This window comes from Lycium ferocissimum, chromosome 6 (genome assembly GCF_029784015.1).
Source record: "Lycium ferocissimum isolate CSIRO_LF1 chromosome 6, AGI_CSIRO_Lferr_CH_V1, whole genome shotgun sequence".
Taxonomy (NCBI): domain Eukaryota; kingdom Viridiplantae; phylum Streptophyta; class Magnoliopsida; order Solanales; family Solanaceae; genus Lycium; species Lycium ferocissimum.
This window is the reverse complement of record NC_081347.1, coordinates 63,038,041-63,059,459: the sequence shown is the minus strand read 5'-3', so window position 1 is coordinate 63,059,459 and position 21,419 is coordinate 63,038,041. Positions and strand designations below refer to the sequence as shown.

At 33.2% G+C, this 21,419-nt stretch overlaps 1 protein-coding gene and 1 long non-coding RNA gene across 2 annotated transcripts; one reads left to right on the top strand and one right to left on the bottom strand.

The window, feature by feature from the left end:
• Positions 1-4,692: 4,692 nt before the first annotated feature.
• On the top strand, positions 4,693-5,110 carry LOC132061038 (uncharacterized). The gene is made up of 3 exons (XR_009416087.1): positions 4,693-4,720; positions 4,819-4,890; positions 4,988-5,110. It is a non-coding gene; the product is annotated as an uncharacterized LOC132061038 (long non-coding RNA).
• A 13,603-nt stretch (positions 5,111-18,713) lies between these two features.
• Positions 18,714-20,920, bottom strand: LOC132060890 (kirola-like). The gene is made up of 2 exons (XM_059453790.1): positions 20,627-20,920; positions 18,714-19,280 (listed from the first exon to the last, which is right to left on the bottom strand). The coding sequence occupies exons 1-2, from the start codon at positions 20,811-20,813 to the stop codon at positions 19,012-19,014; spliced, it is 456 nt and encodes a 151-aa protein (XP_059309773.1). The 5' UTR covers positions 20,814-20,920; the 3' UTR covers positions 18,714-19,011.
• Between the last annotated feature and the right edge of the window lie 499 nt (positions 20,921-21,419).

Sequence of the window (21,419 nt, the reverse complement as noted above, 5' to 3'; positions counted from 1 at the left end):
CATGAGAAGAGAATAAATATTCAGTAAGAACACGAAAAGTCAAAAGTGAACAAGTAAAAGTGCACGGAGGAAATAAATGTATCGGAAAATTAAAATTGAAATGCATACGTCTATACATGAGAAGGGATTAAATATTAAGTATTATGACATATGTCCACGTGGAATAAAAAAATAATTAGATAAAATGTACAAATTATATAGTTTATGGTACAAGTATTTATTACGTGTATAATTTATAATGCTTTTGATACAAGTATTTGATGCTTTGCTGGTTCTCATTAGAGGATTTATAAATAATAGAAAAGTAACACAATTGAAAGGAATTAAATGACGCCCCAGGCAACAAATAATGAAATTAAAAGAGAACGTACCTGGGCAGTGGCTCACCACCAGTGTGCGTCGCAGCACTGTCGCGGGATATTAAAGTCTCTGATTCTCTGTTGGTCTTCCGCGTTGCACCCGCGATGTGGCTGTGACGCAAGAGCGCTATTTTTATTCGGTCTAAATTGGATTTGATTTTTAAAAGTGCGGGCCTTTTGGTACCCTATAAATATATATTCTATACGATTTTTATATAGCTTTTAACCTAGAGAGAGCTTGGAGCCGCCGTGGAGGTTGAAGTTACAAGATTTTACCTTTTATTCTCTTTAATACTCATTTTTACGTTTTTATTAGGATGTTTTTTTGTTTTTCCTCCATGTCTATGTGGAGTTAAACTCTTTAGTTCTAGGATTTTGACACTAGCATGAAAGATAACGTTTGATTGTCGTTTATATCTATTGATTTTCCATCTTTGGATTATTTATTTATTCTTGATATTAATTATTTGATTATTTGACAAAATAATTAGATACTATCTGTGGCGTGTGAATTGAACTAGGGATTGAGAATTTGCATGCGTAATAAGAATAAATAGAGCTTGTTCGATTAATTGTTTCGCTAATGAAGATAGGAATATACCCTTTAGCCTTGCTTAGTTGAACACGAAGAAGTAAATACGTTTTTTGTTACCTCCTGCGACCAATATAGGAATATAAAGTATAAGAAGATTCAGGCTTGTGAGCAACTCGGAAGATAGTCATAATATTAACATCAACCCGTCAGCTAGTAACCCATAGGTAGAACGATTTGGCGACTCAACTGGATTGTTAGTTGTCATAACTCTAGATCTATCTCCTCTCCGATAAAATTCCGCTCTATCTTCATTGAAGTTCATTATTTATTTTCTTTAATTTTTATTTAGTTTATAAAAATAAGTTTGAATTTTATTTCTTGTTTAGATAATTAACATTAGTTTAATTTAGTTGACGGTTAATCATAAGTTTTTGTGGGCAATATATCTGGACTTTAAATCCTATATTACTTGTACGATCACATATACTTACGTGTGCATTTGGAAGCAACAAACATGCACAAGCAATAAACCTTTTGAGATTGGGAATCCAATAATATCAAGTTACTATGTGGCTTTTTCAATCATCATTTAGGTGTTACTTTAACTTGTAATTTTTGTCTAAGGATAAAATTAGAAAAAATTAGCCAATTTATATCTTGATTTACTGAGGCGATACTTTATGGAATAGTGGGAGTTATATTTTCTAAAATTTTAAAAAAATTCACATGCATATCCATATTCTGTCTAGGAAACCCAGAATTTGTTGCATGTCACATCAAATGCTAACGTCCAGAGAAGACAGAAACGAGATACTGATGAAGAGTCATTCCAAATAGGAGAAATTGAGAAACAAGTCCAAGTTGTAACTAATTACAGAAATTTTACAATTATTATTTTATAATAATAGTGCAAACGTGCTGCGGAATGAGTACAACTCACACAATACATTCTGGCACTAGTTATAGGTAAATTTCAGACGTGCCAGGATCCATAATATCTGACCTAATTAATAATTAGGGATACTTCCATACAGTAAAATACAATTATTTCACATGCTTAAGACAAGCCAATACTTTTTAATATTCATCACACAAACGAAGTCAATAGATATCATTACGGGTACCGATGCAATAGGTATTTTGGTTGAGATTCCCAAAACTTTAAAAACCTTTTGTTTCCTTGTGAAGGTGGGCCACTATATCCTTAGTCACATCGACGAGGAAACCCAATAAATTGATGGGATCTGGCGTGTCTTCAGTTTTTTTTTGTAAAATTTACTTGGCATAGGTTCCATTATTACTTATTTATGGAACATAACTAAACTTTTCAATAATTATATTTAAAGCCTAAAATATATCATATTTACTTCACATAAATTACCATGCTTTTACCACTCATCCGATAACTTCCCACTCCCCTAAATTTAAGCAAAAAAAAAACGTTGCCTCTCCTTCATCCTAAATAAGCCATTATTCACCATATCCATTACTTTCATCCAATTTCAAATCCGCTTTTCAATTATTCAACTTCCTTTTATATCTCTAATTAACTACTCATTGATTTCTCTCACGTTTCAAATCTAATTTCCAAAATAAAGTAAGATTCTATACGTATTTTTATTTTTTACCGTGTATTTAACCTATATTTTGGGTTTTTTTTTTTTCGTTTGAATCGGGAATGCAAGTCTAAGTAAGTAACTATCGTTGTTTGTTCTTGGTTGTTTTTTCTTAGATTCAATTGGAATGACTAAGAAAGTTTGCTACTCCGATGAGAAATACAGGTAGAGAACCCGAATTTGCGATTCCTAATTTTTCTTTGGGAATTTCTCAACATCAAACTCGCCATTGCAAAGCTTATGCGAGAATCGTTCAAAAAGAATTAACGATCCTAGGCATTATAAGGAATATGTTGATTCAAGAGTAAACAACAAGAAAAATTGAAAAATGTTTTCAAATGGAGAAACAAAAGAAGAGAAAGGCCGGTGACAATGTTGTTAATGTTAAGGGCAAGAAAATTGCTAAAGCCAAACGTAATGTGATGAGGATGATGATGAAGAGGTATATTTTTGTTGTATTTTAAGATATTTAGTTCTTTTTTTTTTTTTGTTCGCTTATTACGCATCTATGAATTAAACAGATCTATATTTTGTGTGCATTTTAAGTATATTTTCCGTGTTTTTTTTTTACACTTGTTTCTTCGCTATTTCGTGCGTATTTTTCTTCACCATAACTGTGATTTTTTAAGATTTTTAAGTACATTCTTATTTTTGTGTATATTTTGTTGACAAGCTATTACAAGATTTTTAAGATTTTTAAGTACATTCATTATTATTTTGTTGACAGTTATTTTGTGTATATATTTTTAAGTACATTTAGTCGATATATGTTAATCATACGTGTTTTTTGGCATGTTGTTTCAGGTATCTAAATTTTTGGTTACCAAGCACCCTGCTGTGGCACCATCTATGTGTAGATACACGAATGTTAATGTAATGCAAGATATTAGAGGCAAACTAACGGATCCAATGGATATGTTTAGGAATTCTTGTTTTTGTAAATATCTCGTAATGCAAAGAATTGGATGTACAAGCACGATTTTTCGGTGCTTTATGGTCAAAGAACTTAGGGCGTATATAGGTGCTTTACATTTGAAATAAATGGTAAAGTTCGCGTTTTGGCCTTAGAGAATTTGCACCGATCACCGGGCTGGATTGTGTATACGATGAAAATGATTTTGTTTATGATAACTCAAAACCGAATAGGCTTATGGCGAAGTATTTTGGTAGAAATCGGGAGAATCAATTGCCGGTTAAAAGACACGAGCTTATCGAGTGTTTCAACAAGACTCTGCAGGATGATAAAGGGGATGACGCGATCAAGATGGCAATATTGTATTTCATAAATACGTGGGTACATTGTGGTGAGCCGAACTCAACAAACATACCAAGGATCCATTTTGATGTTGTAGAGACGGGAGATATAATGAGTATCCTTGGGGTAAAGATTCGTTTAGAGAGTTGGTTGTAAGCATCGCGAAATATCTTGTTTTAAGAAATATTATAGGATTCATGGTTTGCCGCTTGCATGCAAGTATGGTCGTATGAATGTTGCTCAAAAGTCCCGTCCACCATTGCGGTTAAGACGGGGAATTTAATTCTAGAATTTTGAACGGCGGACTACGGAAGGAAAACCGGAATTCAAGAAATTGATGGATGGCATGTTCGAGGAGATAAAAATCCGGTAAAAGCAGGTTTTTTAACGAGCTTTGTGTCTTTTACCATTTAACGTTTTAATATGTTTGTTTTACATGCTATATTTTGATTATATTTTGTCTATATTTATGAAATAAGTCATTTGTGATCAATATATTTTGACTATATTTTCCTCATATAATTTAGTATGTTACCAATGTAGATATATACGGTAATATAGTTTCTATATTTTGTTGTTCACAGTCCTGTAGATTTGAGGAAGTTGTGCCAACACCCCATGAGTTGGAAACTCTTAAATTGCCTCCTGTTGCACATGACATACCGTACGTCAAACATGGAGTTGATGGTGTACATGATACCGATTTGGTAGACGATGATTACGATGATTTTAGTACCACACCACCGCATCCGTCCAAAGGCAAACGGCAACAAAGGAGTGTCAATTACGATTCCCCGCGAGGCAAGAAACGGACGCGGCTTCCTTCGTTCCTCCTTCCAAAACAACCATCACGGAAGGAATGCGGGATAAAAGGGACAAGGAAACAAGATGCACCTACGGCACCGAACGTATGAGTTTAATCGATAAGGAAGAGATTCGGATTTTCAAGAAAGAAGTAGGCGTTTTGTTTTCAATATGTTTTTTTTACTTCATATTGCTTTGTGTCAAGTAATTAACGATTCTAATTCTATTTTTTATCTTTCAAAACCGTAGGTGTTTGACTACATGGATAACTACTTCAAAAAGTTGTTAGATGCAATAAAGGGCAATCAAACACCAGATAAGGTAAAAATCAACACTAAAAATGGAAATTATTTACTTTTTAAGTTATTTTGATATATTTATTGGAAGACTTTATATTTTCTTTTGGAAAATTTTAAAGGTCGGCGACACAATGTTAAAAGCTGACTTACATAGTGATGGTGGGATTTATCAAGGCAATCAAAGTGGCGGTACAGAGAAAGCTTTCAACCAAAGAGAATCAAGGTGGTGGTGCCACTTCCGCAGAGGAGTCATCCAAAGTGGTACTCATTTTTTCTTTCACTTTTCTATATTTGCAAGATATTATTCAAAGTGACAATATTGGATTTTTACCTAGTGTATTTACATATATAGTTTTCACATGGTGATTTGTTAGTAGTGTCCTTTTTGATGTATCTATTTGTGCTATTTTGTTATGATTGTGTTTATATATACTAGCGTGCTATATTTGTTTTGGATTGATATTTTAATATTAGTTTTTCATATATGTTGTGGCTGTATTTTAATTGTATTTTGATTATTATGTTCATCGTTACTTATTCTGGTTTCTTTTACTATATTTCAGATATATTTACCATATATTTTCTCTATATTTAACGAAACTTTTAACTTTTAAACGGTACTATATATGTGTATATGTGTATCTCTTTTTCTTTGATGCCTTTAAATTCATTTGAACCATGTTTTTATTGTTTTAGGTTGCGGGAGTTGGGTTGCCAATTAATGATCCGGTTTTTACGTTGTTGATGTGGATAAAGAAATCGGAGTTAAAAGTGATGCACAAACAGATGGAGTTCCCATAACACCAATCCATTTAAATTTTGATGTAAGTACTGAAATGTGGCTTTTAAGTACTAAAATGTCGTTTTGATAAGCAATAATTGACAAACACCAGTCGTTTTTTTTTGTTTTTTTTTTTAGGAATCTCAGCAAATCGGCGATATGGAGAATGCTAATGCTGAATTTACCGCATCAGAGGAAATGGTAGCGACTTGCTAATCAACTCACTCTTTAGCATGTGTTATTCCTCTGGTCCTCCTCCTCCAAGGTACCACGCGATGATCAAACCGATTTGTCAAGTTTAAGGACTCCTCGGAATGTGGACAATAACCCAGAACCATGTCTCGGGATGATTCACGATTCTCGATACCAATCCAACTTGGAGTACAACCAACAACCCAAAGTTCAACTAATGGCTCAACAACAAGCTTGGAGTACAACCGATAGTTGGCCAGTTCAAGTGATGAGAACCGGACAACAAGTTCCCGTACAACCAAATGCGGGCCAAAGCTCAAGTGGTGAGACGGCATGTTTTCAAACTCGAAAAACGAGATCATTGTCCATCCAGGTGCCCGAGAAAGGAAACCAAGCAAATATAACTCCGTCCCCTTATTGTCCCAATTTTAGCTCGGGCGGTTCTTCTCGCCAAAAATATCGGTCCTTTATTTATCGAAAAAACACCCATTTGTTGACCACCCTATAAATGCCCCGTGAGATACTTCGTTTCTTCAAGAATATCAAAAGTGGCTTGAGAAGGATCTATCAAATCGCATGACAAAAGGTACTTATTGTCACAACTTGTTTTTTTATTTTTCCGAATTCAATTATCAATAAACTTAACGTATGTTCTTTCCATTGTTGATATACGAAGCCAAATGAAAATCATTACGAAAGAACAAGGAAGGACTCGATCTTGCGGATGCCGAACTTCGGTTTCATTTAGGCGTTACGGTAGCCGACAAACGGTTCTACTTGTTATCTATGGATGGGCAACTTTGGACTGATGAGGTTTTGATATCTATACAAAGAATATTTGTTTTGAACATAGTGTTGATTATAGTCACTGAATTGATGTTTTTACAGCATATTGATGTTATTTTCTACTACCTACGCAAGAAGGGGAAGTATCACAATAACGTGAACTATAGATTCACCAACTATACCAGTATTTTTCACATTTTAGTTCTTTATTTTACAAATCTTGGGAAAACCCGATTCATCCACATGTGTCGCCAAGAAGGAAGATGAACGTGTGAGTACATTAACGGGCACGAGTCTGTTGGCTAATGTACCATGGTATACCGTTGACAACGTACTAATTCCCGTCAACATAAAAGAGGAAAAATCACTGGATTTTGGTTGTGATATCATTCATCGACAGTCTCCTGCTCATCCAATGAAAAGATCATTCATTTTTCTACAAATTTTATATGTTTGTTTTTTTGTTATTTTTTTCTTTTTACAAACAGGTCCATCTACGTACACAACTCATACCGAGCTGCAGGCATGATGTCAGTCGTTAGAGTCGGAGTGAAAATGTTGGCTACTCTAGTGACACACGACATACAAATGATCGATTTCTATGAGAAGAAGGCGGATATAGATTTTGCCACACATCCTTCTTACGGGGTAATAGAGAACAAACCGACAACTTTGACATTGTGAATGTAGACAATCTCCCGCAACAAGCTCCATCTAGCATGTAAGAATCTCTTCCAATAAAAAAACACAATAAATACATCTTTTTTTTCGTGGTTTTTTGATAAGTAAATTTTTTGATCATTTTTGTTCCGTGGATTGTGGTGTGTACGTGGCCGCCTTTCGCCGAATACCCGAGCTCAAGTGCGTCATCCCAACCGAATTCGATGCAGTTACTCCGTATGAGATACGGCGCCCTTTTATGCGACTATGCATGGGATAAGTCAAACAACAATGCGTCGAAGTGATAACGAGTACCTCCAAGACCAATTAGACCAGCTGATTACGATGCGCTTGATAAATGGGATCTTGATTAGGCCACCAAGTCTTTTGTGTTTTTGATTTTCATGTTGAACAATAGCGTAGTTGGTTGCGACTTTTGTTGCTTTTTTTTAATTTTGGACATATCGTTTCATGTGCAAAGAATCTTTTTAGGATGATTAATATTGAACACCACCTTATGGTTTTTATATTGTTGTTTCTTTCAAGTATGTTATTTTTTCAATGTATACATTCCATTTTTCATTTTCGTCAGTGAAATGTATTCATTTAACAAAGCAAAGATATCTAACCGCTAAATACGGTCAAAAATATACATAAAATATAACTCAGATATATTTCATAAGTCCATTTTTTAATGTACAAAGGTGTTACAAAAGTTAAAATTTCATCTAAATACACTTCAAATATATGTAAAATATATATCAAATATAGTTAACAGTAAACCAGAATAAGTATTATCTACCAGATCAGACAAAATACAACTAAAATATAGCCAAAATATATACGAAAAACAAATATTAAAAAAAAATTCACAAGGCAGAGTTTTAATTTCGCTTATGCCCCCAACGGCATACACTTGTGAAGGAATTACCAAAGTTATGCGGACCCGATACTTATGCCTTATGGGCATTTTGGCATAAGTATGCGGGTCCGCATAACTTTGATAATTCCTTCACAAGTTTATGCCGGTCCGGATAAAAGTTTGTCCATTAAAAGTATGCCCCCACCGGCATAAATTTGTAAAGGAATTACCAAAGTTATGCCGCATCCGCATACTTATGCCTTATGGGCGAATTGGCATAAGTATGCCGGGTCCGCATAACTTTGATAATTCCTTCACAACGTTATGCGGTCCAAAAGATAAAAGTTTGCCCATTAAAAGTATGCCCCCACCGCATAACTTTCCAAATTTAACCACCAATATAGCATTACATTGAAAAACATCGGATGTTCAACGATGTGAAATACAATCATACTAGAACGATATGAATTCAAGATGAATTCATTTTTTATTTTTAACTGAAATTTAAAGTAGAATTGTCTTAACAAATAAAATCAAAATGGACTTATTTATTCTTCTTATTGAGCGGCGGATTATCACACGAACGCCTATTATGACCAAGACGTCCACATTTACCGCACGAATTTCTGCGTTTACCAATCATCAACTCCCGTAATGGCTTGTCCCTCTTCTTTTTTGGCCTCCCTGTGGGTCTCTTATAGATCGGTGGCATAACAACTTCATCTAATATACTTTTAGGAACATTCCACTCGGTCTCATCGGGAAGAGGATCAATCGGCACATCATATGTGTTCACAATCGTTTCCGGCTTGAATAAATCGTAACAATATACATCGGCCAATCAAATTTTTATTCTTCAATACCGCCATGCATGAGAACACGGTATCTCGTCTAGTTGGAACATCCCGCAACAAGTTTTCTTCTTCAAATCTATTATGAAACGCCTCGGTCCATCATTCACCGTGTACACATATTCGGCTGACGCTTCAACCTCGAGAACCATTTAACAAATAAACAAGCATTACTTCGAGCGCTTTTACCATATTAGGAATATATATAAATATACATTACATATAGTAAAAATGTAGATTAAATTTTTGTGTTGCAAACAAAGTTACCCTCATTCGTATTGATTTGTACTCGTTGATCGACAACATCTCTTGATACCGCCTCATCGTGTTGTGAATGTATAGGTACCATTTTTTCTATTTGTGCAATTCCATCTACCAAACATCTTCCTCACTTCTTCAAGGAAATCAAAAATATGTAACTCTCTTGCAAAGAACCAGCTTTTCCATTAATACATTCGGCTATATTCGAAGTCATTGTCCATCCTCTATTAACAGTGAATAAAGCCTAGACCATTTATCTCTTCCAAAGATCTTCTAGGTATCGTTTTACCCGAATATCAACATTCCCAATCTTCTCCATCAATTTATCGAACTCATCCTCGCTGTATGCTTTCGCTAGTGAATAAAATATAGGACTCAACACCTCACCGTTTGTTGTGTATTGCTTTGTCACATTTTTCCACAAATGCCATACACAAGCCAAATGAGGAACAAGAGGATACACCTTAGAAATCGCGTGTATTATGCTTTCATGTCTATCGACACGACACACATATTTTGCCTAACACCATAAGCCTCGCTTGAACAGCCTTCAAAGAACCACGTCCACGACTTATTATTCTCAGAATCTATCACACCATACGCTAGTGGTAGGATATTACCTACAAAAATCAGTTTATATTTATATTATATTCAAAACATATTTCAATTGAATTTGATCTCACACTGTATTTTTAGCACCATCATTTATAAAACAACAGTATATATTTACAATATATTTACCTCATATTTACGTTGTATTTCATCATATAATATTCACAAATTTACACCAAAGAATACATCCAGAGTATGTTTTTAGCAGCTTTATTTGCAAATCAATATGCATAATGTTGTATTTATAAAAAAACATTCGTAGAATAGAATTACACATACCTGCTCCATCCAAAGTACTTGCCGACACAAATGTACCATTATACGTTGATTTAAGGTGTGCACCATCCACTACAACTATTGGTCTACAACACTCGAATCCCTTTATGAATGCTTTGAGTGCTACAAACAAATACATAAACTCATTTTCCGGTGATTTATGCATTTTAACGAGCGATCCAGATACGTTTTATCAAGTATGTATATATATGCCGGCAACTTCTTGTATGAATCACCGATCACCTCGAAATCTTTTATAGCCTTCTCTCTAGCTCTCCATGCCCATCATATAAGAAACATCTACGCCGAATTCATTCTTAACATCATCTATTATATCCCCAAAGTGTGACCTTCCTTTTATGGTTAGTTATTTTCGCCTTCACAACCGCTTCTCCAATAAACCAACTTGTTGCCTCGCCTTTGTGAATACACCTTGTCCTTCAACGGACATGTATGTTCGTCATCGAAAGCTCTAACCCCCGAACATTTCGTAATCCCCAATTCTCGACGCTCCGAATTTCCATTTACATTCCGGCGACCAAAGATGCCGCAGTGTAGCTACATAATACAATTCAAATAGTACATATTGAATCAATTAAATACAGTATAAATATATAAAAAAAATATATCAGAATATATTGCATCAAACATTTTTAAAATGGGCAATTCGCAGAATTGCCCTTCGTTTGCCCATTAAAAGTATGCCCCCACCGGCATAACTTTGTGAAGGAATATTATACCCGCATACTTATGCCTTAAAAATATATAACTTTGATAATTCCTTCACAAAATTATGCCGGATCCGGCATAAAAGTTTGCATTTTTAAAATTTTGTGAAGGAATTATCAAAGTTATGCCGGACCCGGATACTTATGCCAAGTCCGCCCATAAGGCATGAGTATGCATAAAATGTGTAATTCCTTTAACAAGTGTATGTATGTCATGGCGGCATAGCGAAAATTAAAGATCATATAAATACAAGACAAATATAACAAAAATACATCCGCACTTTCGATACCGTAATACATTTAGAAAATCATACCTTATAGCATTCGATCTCTCTCGTTTTGAAATTGAATCTTTCACGAATTGCGTATTTCGTCATCGCAATTTTCAAAGTTTCCTTATCCTGGTAAATTTGATCGACAAAAACTCCTTTTCGCTTCCGGTTTCGAAATTATCAAATTGTTATCATTCCCAAACAAAACAACAAAGATGTTGTTTACGTAGAATCACAAACTTTCATATCATCCCGATTCTCGCTATATCCAATTTGCAAGACATCATCTCCAATAATACGATTACAACAAGCACAATCCTCAACATCCAAATCATGAATACTAACGCACATCGGATACATCCCCAAAACTCTGTTTTCTCTCTTAAGCTCAACGTACACACGAACTCCCATATCGTTGTGTATTTCAATTGGTTGAAAATCGCCTTCAACAGTATATTTTATTGAAATAGTTTTCCTAACAGGATCCACGCCTAATTGATTTATAATCGTACAAACTAACTCATCGTAATTGCAATTATCAATGAACACAACAAAGATCAATTTTGTAATTCACAAAACAAGCTTCCGATCGTTCCAAAAACCGTAATGACGATCAACGCAATTACGCTTGTCATTATCCCGTTGTTTTCGAATACAAGAATGTGTTAAATTCAATTTAGCTAAAACAATTTCGGAAAAGACGAACAAAAAAAAAAAAAAGTTTGCAGTGAAAAAATCGTTACCTCAATTATGAACTCAACTTGATGAAATCAAATATATATTCGTCGTGATAATCAAGCTATGTTCACTGTTTTGATATTGTTATTTTTCAAAGGTTTTTCGCCCTTTTTATTTTTGGTTAAAAATATGATTGTACTGTTTGAATTCAAATTTTTTTGAATTTGTTAGCTGTTTGAATGAGATATGGAATCAGATATGGAATGGGAGGATATTTGCGTGAATCAGGGAACAATATAACCGATTCTAATTAAAATTGAAACGATTTTGTTTCCATAAATATATAAGATCACAAGAAAACTCGCGTCCGTATTTCCGCTATATTTATGCTATATTTTGGTATACCCGACTACTAGATAAATATAGGCTCCTCTAGTTACGAATTGTAAATATAGAATATGTAGTTATAGGTTGTTAGAAAGAGTTAAAAGGTAGCTGTTTGTGAAAATTTTACTTTTTTTTTCGTACACAAATGTCCACGTAACCCAATTATTTTAAGCCGAACCCATCGACAAACACCTGTGGTCGTCCACTTCTTTCACTTGAGCACCTAAAGTGGCCCTTGTTCCATTTAGATACTTCAGGTGGGTCATTCCTATTCCACTTAGACACTTTTTACACCGTTATCGGAGCAAAACCAACACTAGTCGTCTCCTACGTGGATTAAGTGGCCAATTAAATTGTGACAGCTCATTTAAATTGTGTCAACTCAATTAAATTGTGCCAACTCATTTTAATTGTAAATTAACTAATTTGTAAATTCGTGGAGTTTTGATCATTAAAAATTGGGGCTTTTGGGTCGATTGGATGTGCAATAAGGTGGCGCCCCCTTTGGTGTTGGTTTTGCTCCGATAACGGTGCAAAAAGTGTCTAAGTGGAATAGGAATAACCCACCTGAAATGTTTAAATGGAATAAGGGTCAGTTTAGATGCTCAAGTGAAAGAAGTGGACGACCACAGGTGTCTGTCGATGGGTTTGGCCATTATTTTAAAAGGATGCAATAATTGAAGGCACTGTAGAGTTCCAGCGTATCTCCCTCTATCACTTTCCAAGTAATTGATTTTTTCTCATCATCAATGGCTTCAATCAGTTGCTTAGTAACATTACTATCCAACGGGCCCAACGTCAAACTTCACAATCTGATAAGGGTGCATTTTGTGAGTTAGCATCTTTGAAAGAACATCCATAAAACATAGGTTCTTCGTGGAAATCATTCGCTAAATATTTTCCCAAGAGTTGCTAGACATATTAAAATTTTCATAACAAAGAGGAATGACTAATTACATGAAATAACTAATTTATTAACAATCCCAGAAAGAATGATTGTATAGTATCTAAGGAGATGACTTCAGAGCTATCTTTACGAGGTCTTGACTACTCGAGTAGCACTACTACATGTTGAGTCTGAATCCTGAAAGTAGAAAAAAAGAATCGCATCTATAATTGAATGATACAAAGTTTGGGACATAAACCTTTTAGAATTGTGTGGTCCTATTGGAATGGAAGAATATAACATGTGAAACAATTCAGAATGGCCTTTCAGATTAGCCTAAATTCAGAGTACATTTTAGTTTGAACTTGAATAGTTCATAAGCAAATGAAGATCTTCTCAAATGATGAGTTGCTATTTGGTAACAGAAGTAGAGGAGAATATGCAGTTACCAAAGATATGGAAATACAGTATCTTTTTTGTTCGTTTTTATTTACTGGACTCTTAGGTGACTTAATTGTGAATAGAGAACACGGGGAAGCTTTCTAGTACTTTTTGATATAACTATGAAAATGAATCTCTTTGTTGATCTTTTTTTTTTTTTTATGACATGGGAACCCGCGACCGCTACCCTTCTGGTGCGCACAGGGTTAAACTCAGCTCCTATGTAATAGTCTTTGTTGATCTTTTTCCCGGTTATCAACCTGTATATCATATCCATTGAAGAACCTACACTATTTTAACTAAAGCAATCTACTATATGTTCTCTTCCATGCTTTTTAAAATTTAGTATCTACTATATATGAGATAATGATATGAGAGAAACATCAAATAGGCTAACTAACCTAATGGCCTCTCTTCTTGCATCGAATTAATTGTTATATCTCCTGTTAAGATTACTTGGTCCAAGAGAAAAAAAAGAACATGTGAAAAGATCATATATATCTGTGCATACACTAATTTACAATGAACACAAGAGAGGATAAATTATCTCCTTTCTCAAAGAAATTTCAGAAGCTTACACACCCGATAGCTCAAAATATACCTTATTAAGTGCCTCCAGAGTTTTGTATTTATGTAGAGAAGTCTCATGGATATGATTTACAAAGGGTTTAAGAAACTAATGGATGTTGTAGATAAAATTTTATCATAAAACTAATCCTATAATCTCTGGCTGAACCAGATTTATTCCATGTATAGGCCAAGAAAAGTTCATGAAGATATTTTATAACATCTAGTATAATTCTCTATCCAAGATATCACCTTAATCTATCATACTAAATCATAATTGTGCGACTTATTCCCGAAAGGTTATGCAAAAGAATCTTACAAAAATTGATACTCCAAGCGTAGTATGTAAGGGTGCAAAGAAATCCTCTATATTACCTGAAAGCATAACCAATGACGACATTAGACAAATAAGCAAATCTTGAAAGGAGAGGCATATTATAAATGAAGTTGTTCATGTACCAAGAAATTTTAAATAGAAATGTATTCTTGGTCATTGCTAATTTTGTTAGGTTCTCTTTTCTTATACATTTCCCTCTCATCATTGTTACACATTCCTCATAATCTATATGTCCATCCTGCGAAATAAAAATGGTGTTAGCATATATCTTAATTTTACATTACTGGATCTTATAAGACATTATTTTGTTGCTCAAGTTTTTACATTTGAAGAATAGAACAGTCGGAAAATCCTTCTTTGCGTTATTTTGATGCCGAAACATGTATCTAAGTTTAAGATATGTCGCATAAGGAGATAATAAACAAAACGATGATTACTATTGCAATTGTTCATTGCCACATCAAGATGTACCTTGTAGCTTGTTGGTGTATTAATAGTGCACTAAGAATTGTACAAAATGATATAAAATTATATATAACTGCCTAAAAGGAGCTTCTCAGAGAACAAATAACACTAAGGATTTTTTTTTAAAAAAAAAACAGCCCAGTGCCCTAAGCTCCCGCTATGTGCGGGGTCCGGGCCGAACCACAAGGGTCTATGAGTAGTCGTTTACATCATATGTGTTACTAACTCAGGCAAGTTAGCATTTTCAATTATCTATTGATAACGTTATTCCTCTAATCCCAAGCTATTGTCTCAAGAGCTATATGTACATGATTCACTATGCTGTTCATATTTTGGTTTTAATTCTCAGTTCTATCATTGAAAGCATGATCTATCCAATTCAGTCCATGTTCATTCATCTTACTGCCTGCTGATGTATTTTGGTAGTTTTTATCTCTAATATGCTGCATATACATTTAGCTTAGTTATTGTCCTTTTTTTTTTTTTTTTTTTTTTGAAGAGACGTTCATAATGAAGAATCTGGAATAGAAAATTATATTTTTAAAATTATTCAGTTGTTTAGCCATATCTTCAAAAACTTTAGCTGCATCAAATTTCTTCCCTTTTTATTACAATTTTTTCTGATGCCAATTCAATGTGCTTAGTGCTATTGCAGTTTGTGCACCTAAGCAGAAAATTACCATATAAGGTTGAATAAACAACCACATGCATAAACATAATCCACCCTGAAAGAGAAGGTATATGTAGAATTGGCAATGCCAAACCCTATAGTAGGAAGTCAGAAAACACAATTATAAACTACAAAAAATAGAATTACACTTGCATACATCATTCACTCGTTCGACAGATAAATGAAATGAAGCCACGAATTTCAGTACACATATAATCAGTTCAAGAATTTTAGTTCGTGGAAGATACACCGAAATTCTGTTATGTTCCAAAATATCATTTTAAGGGGACCGCAACTAAGAGGAATGAATATCAATGCGAACAATACCCAGCAAGCAATAATTAAAAATAGTCTAATTAAGAAAGAAATTTATAAAATTAGCACGTCTAATTGAACACACACATGATTTTGTTGCACAAATTGAAACCGGAGAACCACACCACTTACCTTTTTCAGGCCAACAAAAAATTCACACTTTGAAAGAGTGACGGATAGAGAGAAGCAACTCAGTAGAACATACAAATCCGATCAAGAAGGAGAATCCGACTGAAGAGAAGGGAAATCGAAAAAGGAAGTTGAAAAACTCATCTCTCAAACAAAGAGATGACACTTCCAATCCGAGAAGGAGCAGCTATGGAAAATTGTAGAAAGCAGAGAGTAGTGGAGGAGAGAGATAAGAAACGCTCAATTTTTCGCGCTCTTGCTAGGCCTGTTTGGATGGCTTAAAAGTAGTTTATAAGTTAAAACGAACCTTTAAGAAAAAAAAAAAAAAACAATAAGTTGGGTAGCCCAACTTATTTTTTTTAAAGTTGGGTAGCCCAACTTATTTATATTTTTACTTAAAAGTTTTTTTCAGCTTATAAGCTGCCTTTTTTTAAGCTAAGCCAAACTAACCAACTTATTTTTTTGGGCTTATTTTAAGCACAAAATGACTTATGTTCCCAACCAAACACTCAAAAAAGATAAAACAAGAACTTATAAGTTAAGCCAAACGGGCTCTTAGAATAAAAACCCAAATTTCTACTATATGTAAAGTGTTACACGTGGATATCAGAGATGTGGGACCCACGAGTTCATTCAACAGTGAAATAAGGTAAAGTTTATAATACAATCTAATTTTTTTTTTTTTTTAAAACAATTTCTTAGTGTCTGCCTAAACAATAAAAAGCATTATACGTGTTAGGTCAAACAGGCCTATCTAAATAGATGGGCCCATTTAAAGTAACTTTTATATTAGGGAAAAAACATAAATGAGCAATATTTTAAAAATATTTTCAAAATTATAGCAGTATTATTTGATTAGCATTCTGCGAGAAAATTCCATGAAAACTATCTTAATCCTGTTCCAAAATATTAGGAAATGCTATGCTAATTTTATGCTCAACTAAAGAAATGGGTTTCCTTATCTTTTATCTCTCTTCCAAAGAAGAAATTTTCCATAAATAATTTGCATACACATGCATAGTACATAATTATTTTACCACGTATTCATAGAATACTAATAATTTTTAGCAGAATATTTCGTTTGTAATATTGGTATATATTTAATGTATATTTCAGTTTATGCATTAAATGTTCAGTATAATATGTATATTATACTAAGTATATATTTTAATTTTTTTTATGTATATAAACAATATACTTCTTATATATATAGACAACATATGATATATTTTCTTTCTGTAAATATATTATAAACTATACCAAATATATACTAGTATAATTAGTAATATACATCACATATTATAATTATACGAATAATATTATTGGTATAATTATTTATACCCAATATTAATAACCAATTACTAGTATAATTAATAATATACATCTCTTATTATAATTATATACTCATTATATTATTGGTATAATGGGTTATACTCATAATTAAAAGTTAATAAAGAAGAGAGAGAAATAGAGTCTCACTAGCCACTACCATAAATAACTCCGTGAAAACATTGAGGAAGCGAATGTAAGCTAAAGTGGACCACAATCCCTCGTTTAGTGGGATAATTTTAAATGTGAATCCTAAATTTAGGAGACTAAATGACCAGATGTAAATGTGCCAAAAAAAAAAAAATCTGCTATTATTGAAGAAATCTAAGAACTATGCTAATTTTGTGCCTAAATTTAATATCGTGACTAACAGTGTAATTTTCTCTTTATATTACTTTATTTTTGGCACAATAAGTGATTGGAAGAAAATTCATATTCCAACTTTTGCCATGTTCGTCCGTTCGTTCACCCCAAACTGTCATTTCTAATATAGTAGAGATAACTTTTCCATCTGTAATCATCAAAAAGTTACGAAAATAGAAGAGATGTTAATCCTGGCTCGATTGCTCAATTCATCATAAAGATATTCTTTTCATCTCAATTTATGTTGCATTATTTGACCGAATTCGGAGTTTATAAAAAGAAAATTTTAAAATTTATGATCTCGAACAAGCTAATTAGCTATAGATATTTGTATAGTTATAAAACATCTCATTAATGGTGAGATTTAAAAATAAATTATTTCTAAATATAGAAAAATGACATAGCCCTAGATCTATCTCCTCTCCGATAAAACTCCGCTCTATCTTCATTGAAGTTCACTATTTATTTTCTTTAATTTTTATTTAGTTTATAAAAATAAGTTTGAATTTTATTTCTTGTTTAGATAATTAGCATTAGTTTAATTTAATTGACGGTTAATCATAAGTTTCTGTGGGCACGATATCTGGACTTTAAATCCTATATTACTTATACGATCACATATACTTACATGCGTATTCAAGAATAAATACGCATGTTAGTAAAACCTTTTGGTATCGAGAATCTAATAATATCAAGGTACCATGTGATTTTTTCAATCATTATTTAGGTGTTACTTTAACTTTTAATTTTTGTCTAAGAGTAAAATTAGAAAAAATTAATTAATTTATGTCTTGATTTTCTGAGGCGATACTTATTATGGAATAGTGGGAGTAATATTTTCTAAAATTTTAAAAAAATTCACATGCATATCCATATTCTGTCTAGGAAACCCAGAATTTATTGCATGTCACATCAAATGCTCATGTCCAGAGAAGACAGAATCGAGATACTGATGAAGAGTCATTCCAAATAGGAGAAATTGAGAAACAAGTCCAAGTTGTAACTAATTACAGAAATTTATAATTATTATTTTATAATAATAGTGCAAACGTGCAGCGGAATGAGTACAACTCACACAATACATTGTGGCACTAGTTATAGGTAAATTTCAGACGTGCCAGGGTCCATAATATCTGACCTAATTAATAATTAGGGATACTTCCATACAGTAAAATACAATTATTTCACATGCTTAAGACAAGCCAATACTTTTATTATTCATCACACAAAGAAAGTCAATAGATATCATTACGGGTACCGATGCAACAGGTATTTTGGTTGAGATTCCCAAAACTTTAACAACCTTTTGTTTCTTTGTGAAGGTGCGCGTCTATATCCTTAGTCACATCGACGAGGAAACCCAATAGATTGATAGGATCTGGCGTGTCTTCAGTTTTTTTCTCATACAGAAATGTCCACGTTACCCAATTATTTTCAAAGGATGCAATAATGGTGAAGGCACTGTAGATTTCCAATGTATCTCCCTCTATCACTTTCCAAGTAATTGATTTTTTCTCATCATCAATGGCTTCAATCAGTTGCTTAGTAACATTAACTTTTCCATCTGTAATCATTAAAAAGTTACGAAAATAGAAGAGATGTTAATCCTGGCTCGATTGCCCAATTCATCACCAAGATATTCCTTTCATCTTAATTTTATGTGGCATTATTTGACCGAGTTCGGAGTTTATAAAAGAAAGAAGATTTTGAAACTTAAATTTGATGCAAACGTTTGTTAATGTATAGATATTTGTATAGTTATAAAATATCTCATTAATGGTGAGATTTAAAATTAAATTATTTCTAAATATAGTAAAATGACATTCTTTTTAGAACAGTACGAAAAAAGAATATGTGCTGTATAAATTGAAACAAAAGAAGTACAAATATTCAAAAAATATGATTTGGGTCCCCTTCAATACCGCATCTCTCCATTTAATCCAATATTACCCTAACTAATTCTATACGCGCGCCCCTTTCACTTTTTAATGGACCAGATTTGTTTTGTTAATCAAATAATAATGAGGGAAGAGAAAGAACAAGTAACCTTACTCCATCCGGATTAAAAAAAAAAAAAAAAGAGTTCACTTAGCCATTTGCACACTCCTTAAGAAAATATTAACTTCTAGACAAAAATAGATAATTTGACTAAACTACCCCTAATTAAATAAGCATTGAGATTTGATCATATAACACTTAATAGGGACAAATATGAAAGAAACGAACAAAAAGCTTAATTCTTTCGATTTCACCAAGAATTTTTTTTATCCGGAGAAAGTAGTTAATATTATTTGGTTAACAAAATGAATCTGGTCCATTATAAAATAAGTGAAGTGGCACGTGCAAAATATTTAAAACTGGATAAAATGGAAAAGATGAGGACCCGGACGAGAGCCAAGTCCTACAAAATAAAATGTACATGTTCAGCTTATTTCTTTCGTTTTTCTTTTTTTCTCCGAAATTATCTCAAGCTCACAAAGGTTGGACTCTACATTTTTTTGGAATTGTCTTATCTTTAAAAGTCTCAAAAGAGATTTGGCATTTGCGTAGAATACGATATTAGTGTTAGGATTAATCATAAATTATACAAAATCTAATAAAGTAAATTATGTATAACGATAAATTATATAACTAAAGTGAAGTATAACTAAGGAAGCACAAAAAAATTATGTGGCTAAGTCGCGGTCAATTGACATACACCCACAAGGAAAACGAATTATATAATTCACTATTTTCTATTCTGTTTTCAGAAAAAAATGAAAGACAATATCACGGCAAGTCGGCAACGTGTTGAAAATATAAAATTAAAACATGGCAAGAAAATCAAAACAAACTACTAATTACTAGAAAAAGTAGAAAAGAATTAAACTTAATTAATATAAAAAAATTAATGTGTGTTGTGAGTCTTACCATGGTTAAATTTCCAGCCAATTACTGAACCAGCCTTTACATCGTCACCTTCATGAATATGAAAATGGTGGATTTTTTCTGGGCTGATGTTGGATAGATGATGACAACTAGTTTGATAAAGGTCATGGAACAAGTGTCCTTCACACTTAACCTCAAAAGAAGCTACCAACCTGCCATTCAAACCCATATTTCTTCTTTCGTATAGCAATAAATTGTGAGAAGAATGTTTGGTGGGAGAAACTATTCAGAATATGTGGCCTTTATATAGATATTATTTAGCTCTGAGGTGCTAGAAAAAAAGAAAAAAAAAAAAAACATTGACCACTGCATACCATGTTTTTGGTATGGATGAAAGATTAAATAGTTTTTAAGCTCATTTCAAGTATAATTACGTAGGACCGTAGTATTATTACTTACTAGGGGGAATTGGCCAAAAGGCCATATCGAAAAGTTATTTTACCAAAAGGCCATAAGTTTCAAAAAATTGGTGCTTTGGCTACCATTTATAACGTCAGCATGTCAGAGATGTGTTGTGTCAAACCCTAGCCTCAAAGTTTTGAAAATTACACTTTGGTCCCCACAGCCCCAACATTTTTGTTACGAGAAATAGAAATTAAAAAAAAAAATATTTCCCACTAAAAACTCCCGTTTTTTGCAGTTTTCAGATCAGTTTTCCGGCGAAAATTTCGGGTTTTCACCAGATAATCGGTCCCCAACGACGGGAAGCTTCCATAGTTCAGCCATTGTAAGTAAAAGATGGTAGAAATCGTTGAGAAGGAGCTTTCCTCATTAT